We start from the raw sequence: 20,159 nt of genomic DNA on the forward strand, positions 1-20,159 counted from the left end.
AAAGATTATTTTAAAACGATATAAGACAGTTATAATGTACATAAAGCTACTAAGTTAATGAATAAATAAAACAGATCTGAAACAAAGCAGTTACACAGAAGTTATATAATTATTAGGTCTGATTTTGGTATTGTTTTTCCCTTTTCTGTGCATCTTTTCTTTTACCTTTGCAAAAGGTAAGATGGGAAATATATCATTTATTATCCAAACAGTTAGTAAATTACTTTTTTACAGCCGTTAAAAATGAAGTTAACACAATCTGTAAAATAATAGCCTAAATCATTAGGATTGTATCTTAGATCAAATAAAAAGAAATTTGGCAATAACTAATATGAAATAAAAAATAAATACAATTGGGTAAAATATGACTAAGTAAAAATATGAAGTATTAAATTAAATTAAAATGTCTTTAATCCAACATACAATAATAAGATTAGAATTTCTTAAAATATGATAATAAATATTAATAATAAATATGATAATAAATAAATTATTAAATTATTCTTTAAAGTGGCTCAACATAGCAAGGCAGTGCAGGGTTGAAATGAAATGACATTATGAGAAAAGAATCAGGAATAATTGGGAATATTTTTGTTATAGTAGTTAAAATAACAACAACAATGACCATAAAAATTAAAAATATATATATATATATGGTAGCTGTATTCGATTGTTGTAGATTGTAATAAGTTGTATATTATATTAAGTACAGTACAGTAATTTTAGTAAAAAGTACAGTAATATTTAAAGTTAAATACTAAAATAATAATATTATAAGCAATAATTATGGAGTTTTTTTTCTTATAATTTTTTGAAATGTTTGTACATTTTGTACAGTTATAGCTACAGTTTATGTTCTGCCAAAACAAGACAAAACACCCAATAAGTAACGTTAAATAACTTCAATTTAACTGAAAGCATTATTTTTTAATATAAATCACAACACTGCAACATTACATCACCACGACATTACTATGAATTTGTTTGGCCAGGGAATAACTAGTTTCAGTTTTATTGGCATAATATCAAACGCTAAAGCTAAAGACATTTCCTTTTTTGGGGGGGGGGTTTACTTTATTTTTGTTTTTTGTTTTTTATTTATTCTGATTATTTTAAGAAATCTAGATTTTTGTTTATTTGTTTATTTGTGGTTAAGTAAAAATGTTTTCACAATTAGTATTTAGTTTGAGTTAGCCTAACTATAACTGCTCAGAAGCCTCTGCCTAAAGACATTGACGTTAAAATAAAAATAACCGTTGTTATTATTTTTCATTTAAAATGAACTGCCTTGCAGGGACAGCGTCATCACAGCTGTGGGAGACACGTAAAAAATGTAGACTGTTTAATGGCTGCGAAATTTTCTGCTCTAAACCTCCGGATGTAATCTCGTGTAATATCGTGAGATTATTGTGTGGTTAAATTTCAAACCTGTATTAAGTATCCTTATTTAGTGACTTATTTAATCCCTTTGAGGAAATGTTATTATAATAATTACAAAATAAAAGCCAAAACTGTATCGAAAATGTTAGTACCGCTAAAAATATATTTGTCACATCATTCGTTTCTATTTGTAAGCAAAGGAAACAGTGGAAGGGATGGAAGAGGAAAAGGAGGCGACTTTAGTTGACTAGGCCTCTACCTATCTCCCAAAATCCTTTGCGGCAGGGGAAGGAAAATGAAAACGGCCATGTCGTGGTAGAGATCAGTTGCGAGCGGGATTCATAGTGTCGTTTGACGATATATGTAGTCTGAGAACTGCAGGTCTGAAAAGAACGCATCCGACGCTTCGTGTGACACAAAACGTTTTCTTCGGAAGTACGCGTGTAAATAAAGTTAAAGGACGAAGATGAGCGGAGGAGGGACACCGTACCTCGGCAGCAAAATTAGCCTCATCTCCAAGGCCGAGATCCGCTATGAAGGAATTTTGTACACGATTGACACAGAAAACTCGACTGTAGCTCTCGCTAAAGGTAAGTTAAGGCACACAGAGAGGGAATACAAGACTCAAAGAGCGTAAAAGTGTTAAGCGAAGGAGAACAGCATTTTTTAGGGTATTTGGCTTTGTTGGTTAGCTTTTTAGTTAGCCAACATAGCTAACTGGCGCTATAGTTAAGCGCTGTAGTCCTTTGTTTACGTTGTAATTGTGGTAAAGTCAAATGATGTGCACCAAGTGACACATAATTACCACCAGATATACCTTGTTAAAGCATTAATTGCGGCTTATTGGCTCTTTTTAGTGTTTATTTTTTAACATGCGTTTTAGAAACTCTGATTATAATACTCTTGTCTGACAGTATCGCTAAGACCTGGTAGACTGTGCGTATGGGAAGAGTACTAACTTTATCTCGAGCTCATATTATGTGGAATTTATTTTGAACAATGTGGTTAACAAAAATTGATATAACTTGAGGCGTCTGTTTTCTTTAGTCTTTATTTCAACGCTAATTCATAATATTCAGTTCTAACATTGAAAGTTAATGTGAAGTCAACAGTGTTTGTTCTTAACGCAAGGAAATTCTCCTCCTTAATTAATAAAAGTAAAGTCGTGTAAGTTAACCTGTGAGTTTTCCCTACAGTTCGCTCCTTTGGCACTGAGGATCGGCCCACTGACAGGCCTATTCCTCCTCGGGATGAGGTCTTTGAGTACATCATCTTCCGAGGAAGTGATATTAAAGACCTAACAGTTTGTGAGCCACCAAAAGCCACCAGTGCCCTGCCGCAGGACCCTGCCATAGTCCAAGTAAGTCAATTGGTGCGTTCCATTACTATAAAACAGCTGTATAAAGGCTTTTCTTTAAGGCTTCTTGTATGCTAGCTCATGGTGGCACAGGCATGGCTTTATTGAGACATAAGGGAGAGACACTCACTAATTATTCTGTATGTAGAGTTTTTGTGTGTGTGATTTTATAATTAAATAATAGCAATTGAGGTAATCATTCAAAATAATTGCCTAGTGGCATTTTGAGTTGCAAAGCTTGCTTTAAAGGAACTTTGCTGTAGGGCCATCGTTAACATTATTTCAAACACCTGTGTATTACAAGGATCAACTATAAAGAAATTCAGGTAGAAAGTGACAACTATTGTTTTACTGCTTTTTCTTTCTTTGTTACAGAAAATAAGTGATTATCAATGTTTTTAATTATTGCACATTTTAAGAAAATAAAGAAACCAATTAGAAAATACAATAAACAACAAAAAAATAAAGTGACCACTTGTTGTAGAAGCCCTGAAAACCAGATTCACAAACAAAGGAGTCTGTTAAAATAAAGTGTATTCAAAGTAGAGTCAGGCCTTTTTCCTTCTAGATATGGTATCTTATCTATCTTCTAGATAACAATTTCTAAGATGTACATAGGTTTATTAACAGCTTTGTGTCCAACCAACAGTTGCCCATTCATTTTGTGTTATTTGTTGTTTTGAAATGTAGGCATCAGACATTTATAATCGTATCATAGTATTTTCAGTCATGGTCAACAGCTATGTTTAAAAGTCTTGTAATGTTTTTAACTGGATGTATATTTGTTTGTCTAGTCATCAATTGGATCCTCAAGTGCTGCAGCACCTCCATCATTCCAGGCTCCTGGGTCCTATGCACCTTTCAGCAGGGCTCCTGCCCCATCATACAGCCAGTTTGGTGTTGCACCCATTGGTTCTCAACAGTTTGGATCTACTGGAGCAGTTGGTAAGGAGCTGTGTGAAATAAGCAAGTCAACCACATTAGGGCTGCTCAATTAATCGAATTTTAATCACGATTACGATCTGGGCTTTCAACGATCATTAAAAATGACTGAGCCGATTATTAGCCCCTCCCTCATTTATCCGCGACACCTTAAAGGCCGGTCCGTGAAAATATTGTCGGGCATAAACCGGTCCGTGGCGCAAAAAAGGTTGGAGACCGCTGATTAAGAGGACCCGAGGGAAGCTCGGAAAGCTAAGCAGAAGTTATTTGGAGAGGAGAGTGACTGCTGTTGGTTGAAAAGAGAGGTAAAAAAAAAAAACTTCAGTGGTGTTGCACACTATTTGATATTATTTTTTAAAGTCATTGTTAACCCTTTAAATCCGGTCAGAGCAGCATGCTCTGCTTTGTGTAACTATTTTTAAATCCCTGTAGAACCTGAACCACGTAAGCTAGCACAATAATTTGTTTTGCATATGAAACCGGAGGAGTTCTACTTACATCTTGTGCCATCAGCTTGTCCTCGGTCACGGTTTCCTTCCACATAAAGCTTTGCAAAAATTGCATAAAAAGCGCTTGCAGGAACAAAAACATAATATTCCAGAAACACGCTTTGCCGATCCGATCAGCTGTTCGTAACACTTCCCACAGTGAAACAGACGTCAGCGCGAACTGTCGCATGTCCGCCATTTCCTGGCCGAAACCGGAAGTGACGTCATTTTCGCGGAAATGTAGTTTTTTACTTGTAGGCCTTAAAAACCTCTACTGGTCATGTTTGACTTTTCTGAATAGTTTCTGGGATGCTTGCACTGCTGGAAATAGTTTGTTTTGATGCACCTGCTGTTTTCTTTGCAAATTTGCATCATAGGATTGTTTTTTTTGTTTTTCCTGCAGTATATAAAAATTGATGTATCTCCAAGATAAAACTATGAAGACACTCAAAATAAATTTCCTGTTGTTGTAAACTATTTTTTGCAACTTTTTTGTATTTAAAGTTTTGAGGGATAAACCTCTTAAATTTCTCCAAGTAGAAATATATGTAAAAAAACAAAAAAAAACAATATAAATTTTTTTGTAGTTTATTGCACTTTTTTTGCAATTAATGTAGTTACTATGGACTTAATGCATACATATTATTAAAATATGGGCTATAACAGTTATTTAGCAACTTGAAATGCTCCCACAAATGGCACTACAACATGTAAAAAAATAATATAAGCTCTGGTGGACTTGGTTCTATAGTAGGTCTTAAAGGGTTAAATAAATATCGTCAAATAATCGCGATCTCAATTTCAGTGAAAATAATCGTGATTATCATTTTTGCCATAATCGAGCAGCCCTAAACCACATTAAAAAGCATTAGGTTTTTCAAGTTCAAACCTGTCCAAACACTCTCTTGGATGGAAATGTAGCAGATGCAGTTAAATCTTTCATTGCTGATATCTGTCTAAATGCTACGTAGTGACCTCAGACAAGCTAAACATCTGTTTCTCAAGCAAATTTGGAGCAACACCTGATTCCTGCTCATTTGAATAGAGCACAGCTGCATGCTGCTTTGAGTTTCCTGCTACACACCTGATCCCTATTGTGTTTTGAACTGGAAACAGCAAAGACAGTTATGCATCATACTTCTAATAAACTGGTGAAGATTTTTTCTCTAAATGTACAGATTGGATTTTTACCTTTTTGTCAGTGAACATCTGTGTCATCCACTGCCAGTAAAATGGAAGTGTGTGAGTAGCTGAAGCTTATCATTCAGCTCTGACAGAATCATCTTCACTACTACCGTGTATTATATATTTTAAGTAGACTGGGGTGAAGGTTACTTTTACTCACAAATACTCCAAAAATGTTTTACACTGCACACAAATCTATTACAAATACAAGGGAAATGCTTACACTGTGGAGTCCTTCACAAGCAGGACTTTAATGGACAGTATGTTTTTCACTTAACACTTATAATGTGAATTTTTTTTTTTTTTTCCCCTCCATAACAGCAGCTACTTTGGAACAGCTTCTAATTGCCGTTTGTTTGTTTGCAGGACGCACTAGTCCCCAGCTGGATTCTATAAGAAAGAGTCCCACCCTGGAACAGTCAGTGAAGGCCCCACCATCATCCGCCCCAGCTCCACCTGCAGGACAGCGGAGTCAGACAGGGGCAGCAGCTTCCAGAACCACCACCACTGGCATCCAGAAGCCTCCAGACCTCCTGGAGCAGAGAAAAGGTAAAAGTGTAGGTTGTGGCTGGTTTAAAAAGTTATTTGTAGTAAGTTCATAACAGAGCAAAAGAGACATTAATCAGTAATGTTGATTCATTTTATTTATTTATTTTAAGAATGCAAAGCCACAGGATGTAAAGAATACAAATTGTCTGGTGTCTTTAATTATCAGCTTGTTAGTGTGGAAAGAACTAAAATTTAGCACTGGCTATCAAATACTGCTGTTAATAGAGAATCAGCCTAATCAGGCAAGTCATAAACAAGGTGGCTACTCTACAGAACCAAAAACTAGAGTTTAACTTCTGAATTTATTCTTTTTAACAAATACAAATAAACCTGAACCCATGCTGCAGTTGAAGCTCATATTATTGTCTTCCTCAGTGCCAAGCCCTGCCAAGTTAAATTGATGACTATTTTCTTTTCCTGTTCAGCTCCTGAGGTTCCGAAGGTAGCGCAGCCAGATAATGAGCAGGGTGCAGTTGAAAACCGGGATCCCAACAAGCGCCAAGGTGGTGAGTAATTTGCACCTTCAGTCAGTAATGTCCACAACACTTACTGCTGTTTACTGATGTGTTCATCTTTTTTATTTTGTAGCTACTCAGCTTTGAAAATTTAAATATATAATGAAAAGCTTTATTGGATTCATGTTGGGATGGCAGTGCCTTTCCTGAAATGCTTTGGGCTAATTTCACGTCAGCCAATTCTCAAAAGTTCCCTCAGAATGTACTTTTGTAATTTATCAAGTGGGAAGCACTATTTTTCTTTTTTAAAGTTTAATACTTAAGTTTGTTTCTGTTGTTTCTCAGCTGGTGTTCAGTCTTCTAACCGCCGTGGCCGTGGAAGAGGAAACCGCAGCAGAGGCAAAGTAAATGTGCGCAGGGATGGCACAGTGAAGTTTGACGAAGACTTTGACTTTGAGACTGCCAACGCCCAGTTTCACAAAGACGAGATTGACAAAGAGCTCCAGAACAAGCTCAAACTCAAAGGTACCACTTAAACAAGTTCTAAACTGCAGCAACTAAAATTGGAGGTTAAATATACCATGATACATATGTGAACATTTCTGCCATTTTAAGTTGTTTGATTTTACAACATTTCTTCCTACAGATGACAAAACTGAAAAGGCACTCAATGGAGAGGAATCAGAGCATCCAGCCAATGAAGGTGCTGCTGAGGAAGAGGAGGCTGTGATAAATACCTGCTACTATGACAAGTCAAAGTCCTTCTTTGATAACCTGTCCTGTGATGATACCAGGTACCTCAATACATCCATTTATTTATTTTTAATCTATTCTGTGGTGGATTAGTTACACAAGGGCATGTTAAGATTTGAGTGACTTAAGTTTTGTCACCGCATCTGTAGAATTTATTTTCAGCGAATATAAGGGAAACCAAATTTTAAATATTCTGCAATGAAAAATTTCCCAGACCTGTAAACAGGGCATCTAAAACCACTTTTGATAAGAGTGAACCTGCTGCAGTCTTCTAAACAACTGGTGTTGCAACTCTGACTGGTACATGAATAATAGAAACTAGGGCTGCTCGATTATGGCAAAAATGATAATCACGATTATTTTCACTGAAATTGAGATCTCGATTATTTGACGATATTTATTTAACAATAACAATGTATTGAATAATGACTTTAAAGATTGTCATAAAATAGTGTGCAAATACTGATAACAGTGCAAATGTTTGCAATATGAAAAATGTAAACATCTATGTTTAGTGAACTTTGCAGTGTTGCTCTGTGGTGCAGCTACGACACTGTAGCAAAGTTTACACACTATGTCTACTTAAGTCACGTCTGACTCCGTGAACCCATAATGTTTCCACACCACTAAAGGTTTTTGTTTTTTGTTTTTTTTTACCTCTCTTTTCAATCAACGGCAGTCACTCTCCTCTCCAAATAACTTGTGCTTAGCTTTCCGAGCTTCTCTCGGGTCCTCTTAATCAGAGGTCCCCAACCCCGGGCCTCGGACCGGTACCGGTCCGTGAGTCGTTTGGTACCGGGTTGCGAGAGTTGAGGCTCAGGTGTGAAATGTATAGTTTTCAGGGCTTTTATCGGTTTTCAGCGTTATTTTGTTATAGTTTTTATCGTTTACTCGGTTTTCCTTGGGCTTTTCACGTGTGTTATGAATAAATTTTCTTTTTTTCGGTACCGGTACTAGTTTTATTTTGTATTTATCCGCGACACCTTAAAGGCCGGTCCATGAAAATATTGTCGGGCATAAACCGGTCTGTGGCGCAAAAAAGGTTGGGGACCGCTGCTCTTAATTGTTGTGACACGTGTTCGAAATGCAGAGAGGTGCGCTCGATTTGCCACACGGAGCAGCGCGAGAGTAAAGCACGAGGGAGGGGCTAATAATCGGCTCAGTCATTTTTAATGATCGTTGAAAGCCCAGATCGTAATCAAGATTAAAATTCGATTAATTGAGCAGCCCTAATAGAAACTGAAAAAAGAAAGTCACAGAGCACTTCATTTTATCTGAGAGTTGCACCGTCTATATCTCTCATGTGAAGTCTCACATGTAGTCATAATAGATTTAAAAAGATACACTTGTGTTTTCAGCCCGGCCAGATTATATATTAAAAAAATAAATAAAATAAAAAATCGAGATTTACACAACAAGCAGATTTGGCATGTGAACTGTCAGCAAGGTTCTTCAAAGATGTGTAGAGCTGCACTTAAGAAAAAAAAAAAAGGTCAGAATCTGTGTTTTTTGTGCCCCTCTGGAGATTCTGCAGTCTGCCTCTGCATAAACTATGCTTTGTATTTAATCAATACACTGAAAGACTTTTGTTTCTATCTCTTTCAATAAAACAAGTGAAAGAGGTTTTTCCAAAGGGAGAATTTTTCTATGTTAGTCGAGGCTTCGCATGTGAATGGGACACCGAATTGCTACTAGTCCATCCATTGCCGCCCACTGAAGCACTAAAGATGTTTGGGTTTTTCGTGTGTGCAGGAAAATCCAAAAAAAAACAACTTTTTAATGTTCTGTCATCTGCTCAAAGTTGGAACTTCACTAATGTACAGCCGCTTTTTTTTTTAGTTCTTAATGCTTGGTTTGTTCACTCTCTAATGAATTTTTGATTTAAAAAAATTTCATGTTAGCCTGTGATGCCTCGCTTTATGTCGTGTAAATTTATTTTCATGTGACTTTAAAAAAAAAAAAAAAAAAATCTGTATCCTTATTGATGTCTGTGTCTCAGGGATCGTAGGCCAACCTGGGCTGAAGAGAGACGAATGAACGCTGAGACATTCGGCATCCCTCTGAGGCACAACCGAGGAAGAGGTGGTTTCCGCGGTCGAGGCTTCATGGGGCCTCGTGGAGGCAGAGGGCGACCGGTAAGCAGAGGCTCCTTCGGACCACCCCGAGGTGCTCCACCTGGATTCAGAGGCGGATTCAGAGGTGGCAGAGGAGGCCGGGATTTCTCTGATTTCGAATACAGGGTAAATCCTTTATGAACTCATTATAGACGGTATAAGATGGACTTAGCTTCCAGATGTGAAAAGTAAATTGCAATTTACTAGTGCATTGTGTTCTGTTCAGTGGCCACCCTTGTGGTCTTGTAGGGGTCAGTGAGCAACAAAGACTCAGTATATCAGTAGGCACCTTCCCAATGAGCTTTAGAACTCACTAGTTTAAGGACATTGTCTGAAACATTAAGTTCATTATGTAAAATATGGCCATTCTAAGAGTGAAAGTCCAGTTTCATTTGACTTTGCTCTTCAGTTATCATGACAGCAAAAATGTTCATCTTAAGGCATCGTACCAGGATTTTTGCTCAACAGTGAGGTGTCATCGAGGCTGTGTCCATCACTTATGCTCTCTGAAGATCTCACATGTATTTTTTTTCCTAGCAAATAAAGCAGATTGGAAGAAATGATTAACTTTTGTTTTGCATTTTTGCAGAAGGAGAACAAGGTGGCTGCGTAGTACTGCAGTGATGGATCCACGATGAATGGTAGCCAGTCATCATGAAATTATATTCATCCTACAAATTTTCTCAGCATTCAACAGACAAAAAATGAAGACATCTTGTTGGTCACCAGCACCACGGTGGACTGTTCAGGCAGTGAGAGTGCCGCTCCCTCTCTCAGCTTCACAATGAGGCTTTTTGTTTTTTGTTTAGTTTTTTTGCCCCAGAAATATTAGTTTGATAAGCAGTCACCGGATGGACAGGAACACGTGTAAATATACCATGTTTTGGAGTTTGTTCTCTTAATTTACAGTATTGTTTGATATTGAATGCTGTATCCAGAGTGCCCTCTGATACTGTGAGCGGATCACAGTCGGTGTGATCGATAGCTTTATTTTATCTTTTTTCAGTTCCCCTCGACTCCGTTTGATATATTTCTTTGACACCAATATTCAATTCATCACCTGTTGCACTTTTTTTTTTTTTCTCCTCTCAGACGCATGTGTTCAGTATCCTTTCTCGACTTTAAGCATTTTATTTTTCATTAATTCATTCTCAAATGTAGTGAGATCAAAGCCAGCTGAAAAAGCAAAAATCTGAACTTTACTGAATGTATTCTGATCTCATTTTATTCTTCCTGCTCCACAGCAAATTTATTGCCCACCAAAAAAAACCCAGTCCCTCCTAGTTTTTAAGACGTATGTATTCAGTAAGTAGATCAGTCAGTCCTCATAAATCAGATGAATTCTTTCAGCTTTAGGTTGGCAGCCTAGTGCAGCCATTCATTTGATATATGCAGTTTACAGCATATTAGGTATAGATGTATATGTTGACTGCCGTATTTCTTTTTTTAAATTTTTTTTTTTAACAGTTTCCTGTTATTTGTACCTTTTTTGAGGAAATATTCATTATTAGTAAAATCTGTAGAAGGTGTTTTGTTTTTCCTGTAGGGAAGGACACCTAAACAGGTTAAAACTGACAAAAAACCCAAAACAATGACGTGTTTGAGCTAAACTGATTGTCTGCCAGAAGTATGTGTTATCATTTAAGTACCTGTTAAATGTCCCAAACATGTGGAGTCCTCTGTTAATTTCAGCTTACTTTTGAATTGTCTTACAGTGTTGTCCTCTGAATTGTCGTCTCCCCCACCCTCCCTACTGTTACTACACTCAGCTGTGTCAGATTATTTACTGAAAATGGGAAATATTGTGGATTAAATGATGTCTCAAAGCATATGTTCAAACAAATGACAGCGATGCTGTTAGGTGTCAGCCTTCCAGCTTGTTTGTAGCGCTCTTGTTGCATTGTGGTCAGTGTGATTGTTCTCTGAAGTGAATTTATTTTTATTGACTTTGAACAAAGGGACAAGAACTGGATGTGGTGGGATGCCTCTTTTTCTTTTTGGCTCTGATTTAGTGCTTTAGGGAGTGCCTTCAGAGTGGTGGGTTTTTGTACAGCTCTCCCTTTAACGAAAAGGTTACCTTTTCAGACAAGTATCAAAAGCACTACAAGGTGAAATAGATCCTTTCCCGTAGCTTTGGTTGTTTAGAACAGAACAGTTCAGGTGAAAGTGGGCCGTTTAACCGGATTAATCACAGACAGCCGATCACTGCATGGTAGTCGTAAAAAGCATCATTCTATAGGGGCTTTCTCAATAACCAGCAGGATTAAATTTGAGACAAAATATTACTGAACGATTCACAACTGACATGTTTTCATATGTTTGCTACTGCTTCCAGTCACTGGAATTGTAAAACAGGAATAGTTTTCTTGAGAAGCAAAATGGAGTTTTTACATAAAATAAAGAGTTGTACGATTTACGTCTTGGTTTTTTGTTTTCCACGTGACCCTACATTTTTCCCACAAATCCTGCAGTGAGTTGCATCTAGGTCATCCTTTGTTGCAGAAGTTCCTGTACACACTCACGGGCGCAGTCTGTAAGGTTGTATTTTTAAAGAACTTGCCTATTAGAACATTAAAAAAAAAAAGGCCTTAACACGGTTTCTCATATTTGATACATGTTTGGAGTCTTTACATTATTATTGCACAGCAATTGGCATTATTAAGCAATAAATAGCAAAAATGGTTGACATAGCAAATACACACAACTCACATGCAGATTTGCTTTTCTTTGATACGATGGTCAATAAAAGATCAAATTTTTTAAAAAAAAATTCATGATAAAAGAATATTCACCCACTGCTCACCTGATTAGGTAGATATCAAATATATAGATCCTCTGGGCTGTTTCAGAAACCGCTGATCTAAAGTCAGATTCTGTCAGCTTGATAGGTTTGAGACATGACTTTCTTTGGTAATTAGGACATTTCAGTTAATCTTGCAATTAAAATTACTACTACAGCAGCATAAAGAATAAAACAAAGGATGATCTACAATTTAAACATTATTCCTGGGAAATCGAATGAGAGATGAAACATCTTTGCAAATTTACACAAGTCCAGTTTCCTTCTTTTTCAAGCTCTTGGGTCCAAAACAGCCTGAGACATCACACTTCCGCCTCCATGTTTGATAGTTGATGCCACACACAGTGGAACCATCCTTTCACCTACCCGACAGCGTACAAAGATCCTGAGTGATGAACTGAAGATTTCAAATTTTGATTCATTAGTCCCTAATACCTTCTTCCAGTCTTCAGTAGTCCGATGGTGGTGTTTCATGGCCCAGGCAAGCCTCTCTGCCTTATTCTGACCTCTTAGCAATGGCTCTCTTACTCCAACTCTTCCTGTCAAACCTGCAGCCTGCACAGTAGTTCTTGAGGACTGGAGTTTGAGACCCCTGTCCTACAATATTGGCCACTCCAACAATCAGAGGATTCCCTATGAGCAAGCATTAAGTTACAGTGGGGAGAAAAAACTCCCTTGTAATAGGAAGAAATGTCCAGCAGAACCAGGCTCAGGAAGGGACAGCCATCTGCCGTGACTGGTTGGGGTGGAGGGAGTGAAAATTAAAAAAAAAAAAAAAAGCCAAGGTGATAAATATTGGAGCAAGTTGATTATTTTTTTGTTAAAATATTAAGCTGTTGTTATCAGGTTTAAAGGAGTATTGGATTTGCATTGTTTGCACTGTATTTCTGCTGTTGATTACCTTTTCCAACCCCTACTTGTGGTTTTGTCACTTTTGTCTGGGGTCAAAGAAGCAATGCTGGAGACTTGTGTCCCCCTCTGCTCCTCATTTTAATGCAGGGGGAACTCTCAGGCCAGGGTCAAAAAAGGGATGCTTGAGAACCTCCAAGGGTTTGATGCGCTGGTTTGCAAGCAAGGCCAACATCTGTTTAATCAGGCTGACCAATAAATCTGTGCCACTTTCAGGTCCTGTTCTAACTGTGATTACTCGTTTGAGGTCATCAAGATGCTGCAGTGTTATATGTCGAGTGTCCTTGGATTGGTATCCTGTCTCATACTGAAATTGCTCTTCTGTCTTAAATGTCCAGCGCTGTTCACTGTGGTCATTTTTTCTGAAATAATATTCTGTGGCCATGCTACAGTCTAGAATATAGTCTGGTGGCTGGCCCTGAGTGTCTGTGATGGATTTTAAAACATCATAATCCATTTTCCCAGGGTAGAGTGGCAACCCTGTAGCAAGCTCCACAGCTAGCCGGCTCAGAGGCCACATGTCAATTGCTTCATTATATGGAATATGAAGCATAACTTCGGGTGCTCTATACCAAATCGTCTGCACAATGGTACCAGGAATCGCTGCACACAGAGGACATACCTGCCACCTTGCCTGTTGCAAAATTTCAGGTTTGCTCTTGTTGATTTTAATAGCCACTGCTTGCTTGGTTTTTGTATTTTGACATTTGGTTACGAGACCAAAGGTGCCTTCTCCAAGAAAAGCTTCTACCTTGTAGTGGTTTCCCAAAATGCTCCCTTCAAATATTTCACATGACATGGTGAAATGTGTTTTTTTGCTCTTAAATTGGTGAGAAACGTTTGAAAATGGTTTTGGTTGTTGTTGTAAAACTCTATCAAAACTTTTCCAATGTTTTCTTGGTTGCTTTCAGTTCAAGGTCCTTTTAAGCACTATAATATATCACATGTAGGTCCTATCAAGGAGCGTTCAAGCATTCTAAAGTGTGTCTTTGTTTTGTGTGTGTGTGTGTGTGTGTGTGTGTGTGTGTGTGTGTTAGTTACATATTTGGTAAACAAACAGTGGATCAGGCATACCTAATAGTGATGTGTCGGTCGCGAACGAAACGGCTCTTAGAGCCGATTCTTTGAAGTGAACGACTCGAGCCGGCTCCTTATTGGGAATCTTGGTTTTTTTCCTTCTGTCTCTCACCCTCTCTCTTGCACTTTTTTCCGCTTCACTCTGCACGCGAGCCTTGTGCTTTGCGCTGGGAAGAGGGGGGGAGGGGCGGTAGTTACACTCTCAGTAGCACAGGAACAGAGCTGGAGGGAGAGAGAAAGAAAGAGAGCCAGGGACAACAACGTCACATTAGAAAGGTATACTAATCATCCACAACTATTTTCAGTTGCAGATGATAAAGGATTCAAAAAGTTTATTCATGCAGGCCCATATGAGAGAGAATATGCATCTTCTTTTTGTTTTCATAATTTAATTTATATTTAACTGTGTTGTGGTTTGCAGTGTTTTGTGTTGTTTCACTTAAAATTTGTTTAAAAGGAAAAAGCTGAAAATTTAAATAGTTAAAAATTGAAATGTGAATAGTTGTTTTTTGTATTACATGATTTATTTATTATATTTTATGTGGAGTGAATAAATAAAAGTATATTTATGGTGGCCCCCTAGAGACAAAGCACATACAAACTCCAAAACACGTAAAAACTCCAAAACACTTAAAAACTCCATAGCACGTACAAACTCCGAAGCACGTACACACTCTAAAACACTTAAAAACTCAGAAGCACGTACAAACTCCAAGACATTTACAAAAGACAACAGAAGTGCTCCAGAAAGCTAGGCGCAGTGTTGAGCTTTTGTTACCTAGTGGCTACACAAGCCAGGAAGTACCAACGAACGGATTTGGTGTGTGGTAGTAACAGGTAAATGAACATTTTTTTTAAATTATTTGAATATATATGAATGCTTGTGTATAAATACACAAACAATACACATATGCTTTCAATTGTGCAATTTAAGTGATCTAGGTAGCTCTGTTTTGGAAGGTCAGTTAACGCTAGAAATGTGTTTTGGAATTTGTACATGCTTTTTGGAGTTTTTACGTGTATGTGCTTTGTCTCTAGGGGCCACCGCATATATTTATATATAAATATATATAAATAAAACCACTTTTTTTTACATTAGTAATTCCTTTTGTGCATAATTTTATATTATTGTTAATAATAAATTAATTAAAGCAACAAAACAACCTGAAGAGCCAGTTGGGAGCCGAAAATCCGACTCTTTTTAGTGAGCCAAGCCGAAAGAGCCGGAAATCCCATCACTAGTACCTAATCAAATGAGTGTATATGCAAATACACATACATGCACGTGAAAGACATCTTTATCAAGCTGAACACCTGACAGTTCCTCCCCAGTTTATTGTTAATCTATCAAAACCTGCAACAAACTTGGGGATTCCTAAGTCAAAATTTCAATTAATTTATTTAAAGTTCGACTTAAAAACTACAATTTTTAGGTTATCAAATTTTTTTTTTAAACAATGCGATAGTACGTCTTTTCAGTGGCGGAAACGAGCTTCTTTAATCTAGCGTTCAGCCTTCGATGCAATGGAGTGCTCCATCTTTCTGCACATATCATCTTTGGTCGGCTCCCGCCACTGACGTTTCCCTCGGCCGCTGGGCTGTGCCTGCCTCCCCGTGTGTGAGTCGAACATAATACGTCCCACGAAGAAGAAGCTCTCCGGTCAGCTGGCGTCGTAAAAGCGAAATCGTTGTAGTAGGATTAAATTAAACATGTCGATTGTGTTTGTACCAAAGAAACTCAGAGGAAAAGCTACAGTCAACCAAGAGACGATACAGAGGGTAAGACACCAAGAACGTATATTTTAGAAGCTTTTACGTTGTTTTTATGACTCGATCGTTCTTGGATTAGCAATTAGCTTGCTAACAGGTTTATACGTTCACCCTTATTTGGGGGGGAAATTGGTAACCTTTTCGCATTTGGCTGTTGACTTTTTACACGGACTTGTCCCGGTGACGGGTTTAGAAAAAATGTTAAAAGTGGTTGTGGTAGGGCCTTATCTAATTAACATGGTTCAATACTCCGTGAAAACCTTTGTCATTTTTTGCTGTAAGTGGCTTTACGCTCTCTAAATTTCTCTCTGGTCCTGCCGGATTCTCTGCTTTGTTCCAGTTACTGGATGAAAACGATCAACTGATCAGATGCATTACAGAGTACATGCAGAAAGGACGCGCGGTCGAGTGTGTGCAGTAAGTTACACAAACCTCTCCTCCACTAATGCTGTTGATTGACTTCATAGTGTTGTTATTTATTTTTTTCCATTTTCCAACAGATACCAACAGATTCTGCATCGCAACATTGTCTACCTGGCAACCATAGCTGATGCAAGTCCCGACAGTGCAGCTTCCACATCAAATGTAAACACAGCCCAGACACAGAAGCAGCAGTAATAATGAGGATGGAGGTGGCTTGTTTCTAATGCTCTATTATTGTCTTCGTTTCTAGTGCACATCTAATGACACATCAGCTTCAGCAGCAGCTGTGAATGGGCACACAGAGGGCAGCTGATTGCAGTTTCTGTGACAGCTGCATTCTTCCTCAGAAGCATGTGATTGTGGTCATTTGACAGCATAATTGCACAGAAACTGCCAAGGTGGAGTTCACAAAACTTGGAGATGAAAGCAAAGGATCCACCTCCTGTTATTTGTCAGGAAAAAGGTCTCTAGCCTTGGCAGAAAATGCCCTCTCAAAGCACCCTGCCAGTCGAGAATGATCTCACAACAAAAAAAATGTTTTCAGTATGAACCGTTTTCAGTGACGTAAACCATTTCAGGGTCGAGCTGGATATCTGCGGACAAAATTGGAAACAAAATAAAATTTTATTTGCACTAGTCATGAGTGCTTTTTGTCTCTTCAGATTTTATATTGTATTGATGCACACTATTCCCCTGTTACGCCTGAATTATTCTGCAGAATCTGTACAACCTATAGTCAACCCAACACCTTCCTCAGCATTCATATCTGTGAAAGGTGTGTTAACAGCACTAGGTACTTAAATTTATAAGGAAGGGGCACATCAGGTGTAGGGTTTCACAAGGGCTTGCAGTTATAGTAAACCTGAGGTGTAGAGTTCACATCCACTTAAATGCTTTCAGCAGGAGCATCTTTTATCACTCTGGTTTAGAACACCCCAGCTGTTTTTCTTTCCTCTCTGAGGCCTTGAGCTACAACTTGAAAGCTACCACACCTACATATATCCAAGTTACATTATACAGAAACTAACAACACAGGCTACAGTATTCCCCCACAAAGTTGCAGTTTTGTTTCAGAGGATATCTTTGTTTGAGATGGTGAGATACCATTCAGAGGCAGAAAGTAGCCAATCCGAGAGCGTAATTCAGCTCTCCTTAATGCATCTCTGCGTGTAGCTATCTGCATGTTGTTCGTTTTGTTCTAAAAGCCATAAGACGCCACACAAAAGCATATTTAGGGTTTAAACTAACCTTAAATTTAAAAAAAAAAGAAGAAAAAAAAAAAGGCTTTTTTTGAACCACATCCAGAATTTGCAGTTTTTTAAAGGAATGTAACCCCCGCAAATTTTGAGGGTCAACTGTATCTCGATTAAGAAAGCTTCCTTGTCTTGTTTTGTGTCTTGGACATGCTGGAGAGATATCTTTTGCCTGGCTTAGGAATGGCTGTGTGTTTTCTCCATTTGGCGCTGGAGCACACAGCTGTGAAGGAGGAGGTCTGTTTAGACTGCAGTCCCTGTAATCCAGGCCCAGATAAAAAGCAGACGATAGGTGAAGTAAGCGGGAGGAAAAAAATGAAAACCAGCAAGAGACTTATGTTTAAAAAAAAAAAAAAAAATTTAAAAAAACAACAGCATTTTGAATTGCTAGTTATTTTTTATTTATTTTTTGCATTGCTGGTACACTTGGAAAGATTCAGTTGCCAGCTCAAGAGAACAATAAGCAACATAAGCCAAGCAGCCCCCCTTCATATCTTCTATCAGGGCAACATGTTTTTATTATTATTTTTCTCTTTTTTTGTGTTTTTTTTAGAAGCCACTAGTAAACCATTTGACACAGCTGAGAAGCTAACAGTTACAGTCCAAGGTCTGTACTGATGTCTTAAAAAAGGCTGCAACAGTTAGGGAGATAACACAGACAAAAAGCAACAAACCCTATATCTTGATTGTGCAAAGCACATTAACTATAAAAAGATATATATTTATATGTATATACAGCAAACAATTCTCTGTAAACATGTTAAGTATGTTAGTTTTCTGAAAACATGGTGTCATTTCATAAATACAGGCAACATTGGCATCCGCAAACATCACAAAAAGATAACATTCTGGGCTTTTAAATACAGCCCACTGCCATAGGAACGGAGGAAACAAGGGCTTGAAAAAACAAAACAACAACAACAAAAAACCCACCCTCGTTACACAATGTTTTAGTGTTTAGCATGGCGTATTTGGTAACCTTTATAGATCGATGCTGTAGTTAAACTCTGTAGGAAAAACATGTGCTTTTTTCACATATTGGGAGGTGGAAAATAATGTTTTATGTAATATGTCTGCAGGAATACTAACATACAGTATGGTATAACATGTAAGAAAATACAAAAATAAGATTAATACTGTCAATAATTGTACACAAAAAATATTGTGTTATTAAACAAAGAAGAAACGTTAGGTTTATGGGAGTTAGTGTCAATCTGGAGCCAACAACTGCCAATTAGAGAAGAGGAAATGAAGATGTTCCCTAATGCTCACATCTAGTAGGGTGTTTAACTTCATGTTGATCAATAATCTCAGACTGCCTCTCATCTCTTCAGCACCATTCGTCTTCCGAACAACGCTTTGGTTGGAAATAATATTCTGCAAGTGCTATCGATACCAACATGGCACATAGTTACTGCTATAACTCTTAACTCTGGTCAGTTGTTGAAAAAGTAGTGTATTTCTCTCAAATTACACCTCTGCAGTGACTTACTATATTTATGCTGAGCCTGCTCAAAGCCTCTTAATAAAAAGTACTAAATATTTATATTTCAACTTCACTATTTTACAAGCTATGAAACAGTAGATGGTAGCTGTATTCTGGGTCATCTTGCATGAGATTTGGCAGTTACAGCTATGTAGACACAGTATATTTATTACGGGCAAAATGAGAGCATTTTAAGCCCCTGCCCCCTTGTAATCCCCTCCACACACACACACACACACACACACACACACACACACACACACACACTTTTAGCTGCAGAAGCAAGTGGGTGACGGCTTTGCACGTCTCCAGCTCTTGTCTGAGGAAATTTCTGCTCGACAGACAGAGAAACGACCACCTGACTAACTGCTGCCAGCACGACATGCGCACCTTTCATGGTTAAAACATGGCAGTTTGAAAAACTTCAAAATACATCTTTTTCTGATGGGGATGTTTGACATGGAAAAATATAGATACAAAAAAATGTCGAGCCAGTGTGTATACTTTACGTTGCCTGTGAGGCTTTTGAAATTTTCCAATTCGCTGGGTGTGGAGTTTAATGGCTGTAGCTCGGCCCACTCAGTGGCTCATGTAACAGAGCTACGGGTCCTCTGTGGCACTTCACCGTGGACTCGTTAGACATTAGATCGGGATCAGTACTGGTGAAGGTAGGAGGGTCTGTGCTCATGCTTGACGGGGAAGGATTTAAAGCCCTTGGTCATCGGTTTATGTTGCTGCTGTTGCTGCTGCTGCTGCTGCTGGGTGAACGGAAAACCAGAGGAGATGCCGGTGGAGGGGGAGCAGTCGCTGGCAGTAGACCACACGGGAGACTGGAGCATTGGCATGGAGTCGCCCCACTGGGAAGAAGGAGGGATGTTCATCTGGTACAAGGAAGAACTGGGATTGGGCATGGTGTTGGTGTGGGTGGAGTGTTGCCACGGTGCTTTGGGAGGCCAAGTTTTAGTTTTGCTGTCCTGTGGAGGAGGCCGGAACATGACGAGTCAACATGCAATCAAAAATAGTAGAAATTGTTAAAGGCGTTTTTGTAATCATCTTCTGCTAACTGTTTCTAAACCTTCCCCACCAGGGGGCAGCATTTCACCAGTGCTCCTGCTCTTTTAATTTACAGCCCTACCCCAATCTCCTCAAGAGGTTTTGGCTTTTCCTAGACTGTAATTTTTCTCTCAACAGCCATCTTTTAATGTATGTGTGTAAAAC

The 20,159-nt window shown here is 38.3% G+C and overlaps 3 protein-coding genes across 4 annotated transcripts in view; 2 read left to right on the forward strand and 1 right to left on the reverse strand.

Annotated features, from left to right (window-relative positions):
- The first annotated feature begins 1,644 nt into the window (after positions 1-1,644).
- On the forward strand, positions 1,645-11,639 carry lsm14ab (LSM14A mRNA processing body assembly factor b). The gene is made up of 9 exons (XM_085249487.1): positions 1,645-1,970; positions 2,577-2,740; positions 3,532-3,682; positions 5,719-5,901; positions 6,327-6,407; positions 6,702-6,881; positions 7,003-7,150; positions 9,109-9,349; positions 9,813-11,639. Exons 1-9 carry the CDS (start codon positions 1,847-1,849, stop codon positions 9,834-9,836), a joined length of 1,296 nt encoding a protein of 431 aa, XP_085105613.1. The 5' UTR covers positions 1,645-1,846; the 3' UTR covers positions 9,837-11,639.
- Positions 11,640-15,494: 3,855 nt separating this feature from the next.
- ss18l2 (ss18, like 2) lies at positions 15,495-16,838 on the forward strand. Its single transcript, XM_085249576.1, has 4 exons — positions 15,495-15,788; positions 16,120-16,196; positions 16,280-16,364; positions 16,453-16,838. Exons 1-4 carry the CDS (start codon positions 15,720-15,722, stop codon positions 16,513-16,515), a joined length of 294 nt encoding a protein of 97 aa, XP_085105702.1. The 5' UTR covers positions 15,495-15,719; the 3' UTR covers positions 16,516-16,838.
- Positions 16,839-17,832: 994 nt separating this feature from the next.
- The window catches only part of garre1 (granule associated Rac and RHOG effector 1), a 41,503-nt gene continuing 39,176 nt past the window's right edge, over positions 17,833-20,159 (reverse strand). For both annotated transcript variants that reach the window (XM_085248932.1, XM_085248855.1), the window contains one exon: positions 17,833-19,915. In XM_085248932.1, coding sequence (XP_085105058.1) covers positions 19,595-19,915 — 321 coding nt within the window. In that variant the 3' untranslated portion in view covers positions 17,833-19,594. The remainder of the gene's footprint in view (positions 19,916-20,159) is intronic.

The sequence above is a fragment of the Mchenga conophoros genome, linkage group LG1, assembly GCF_057382185.1.
Source record: "Mchenga conophoros isolate Kocher_MC1m ecotype Shallow Benthic linkage group LG1, M_conophoros_male_GT1.1, whole genome shotgun sequence".
NCBI lineage: Eukaryota > Metazoa > Chordata > Actinopteri > Cichliformes > Cichlidae > Mchenga > Mchenga conophoros.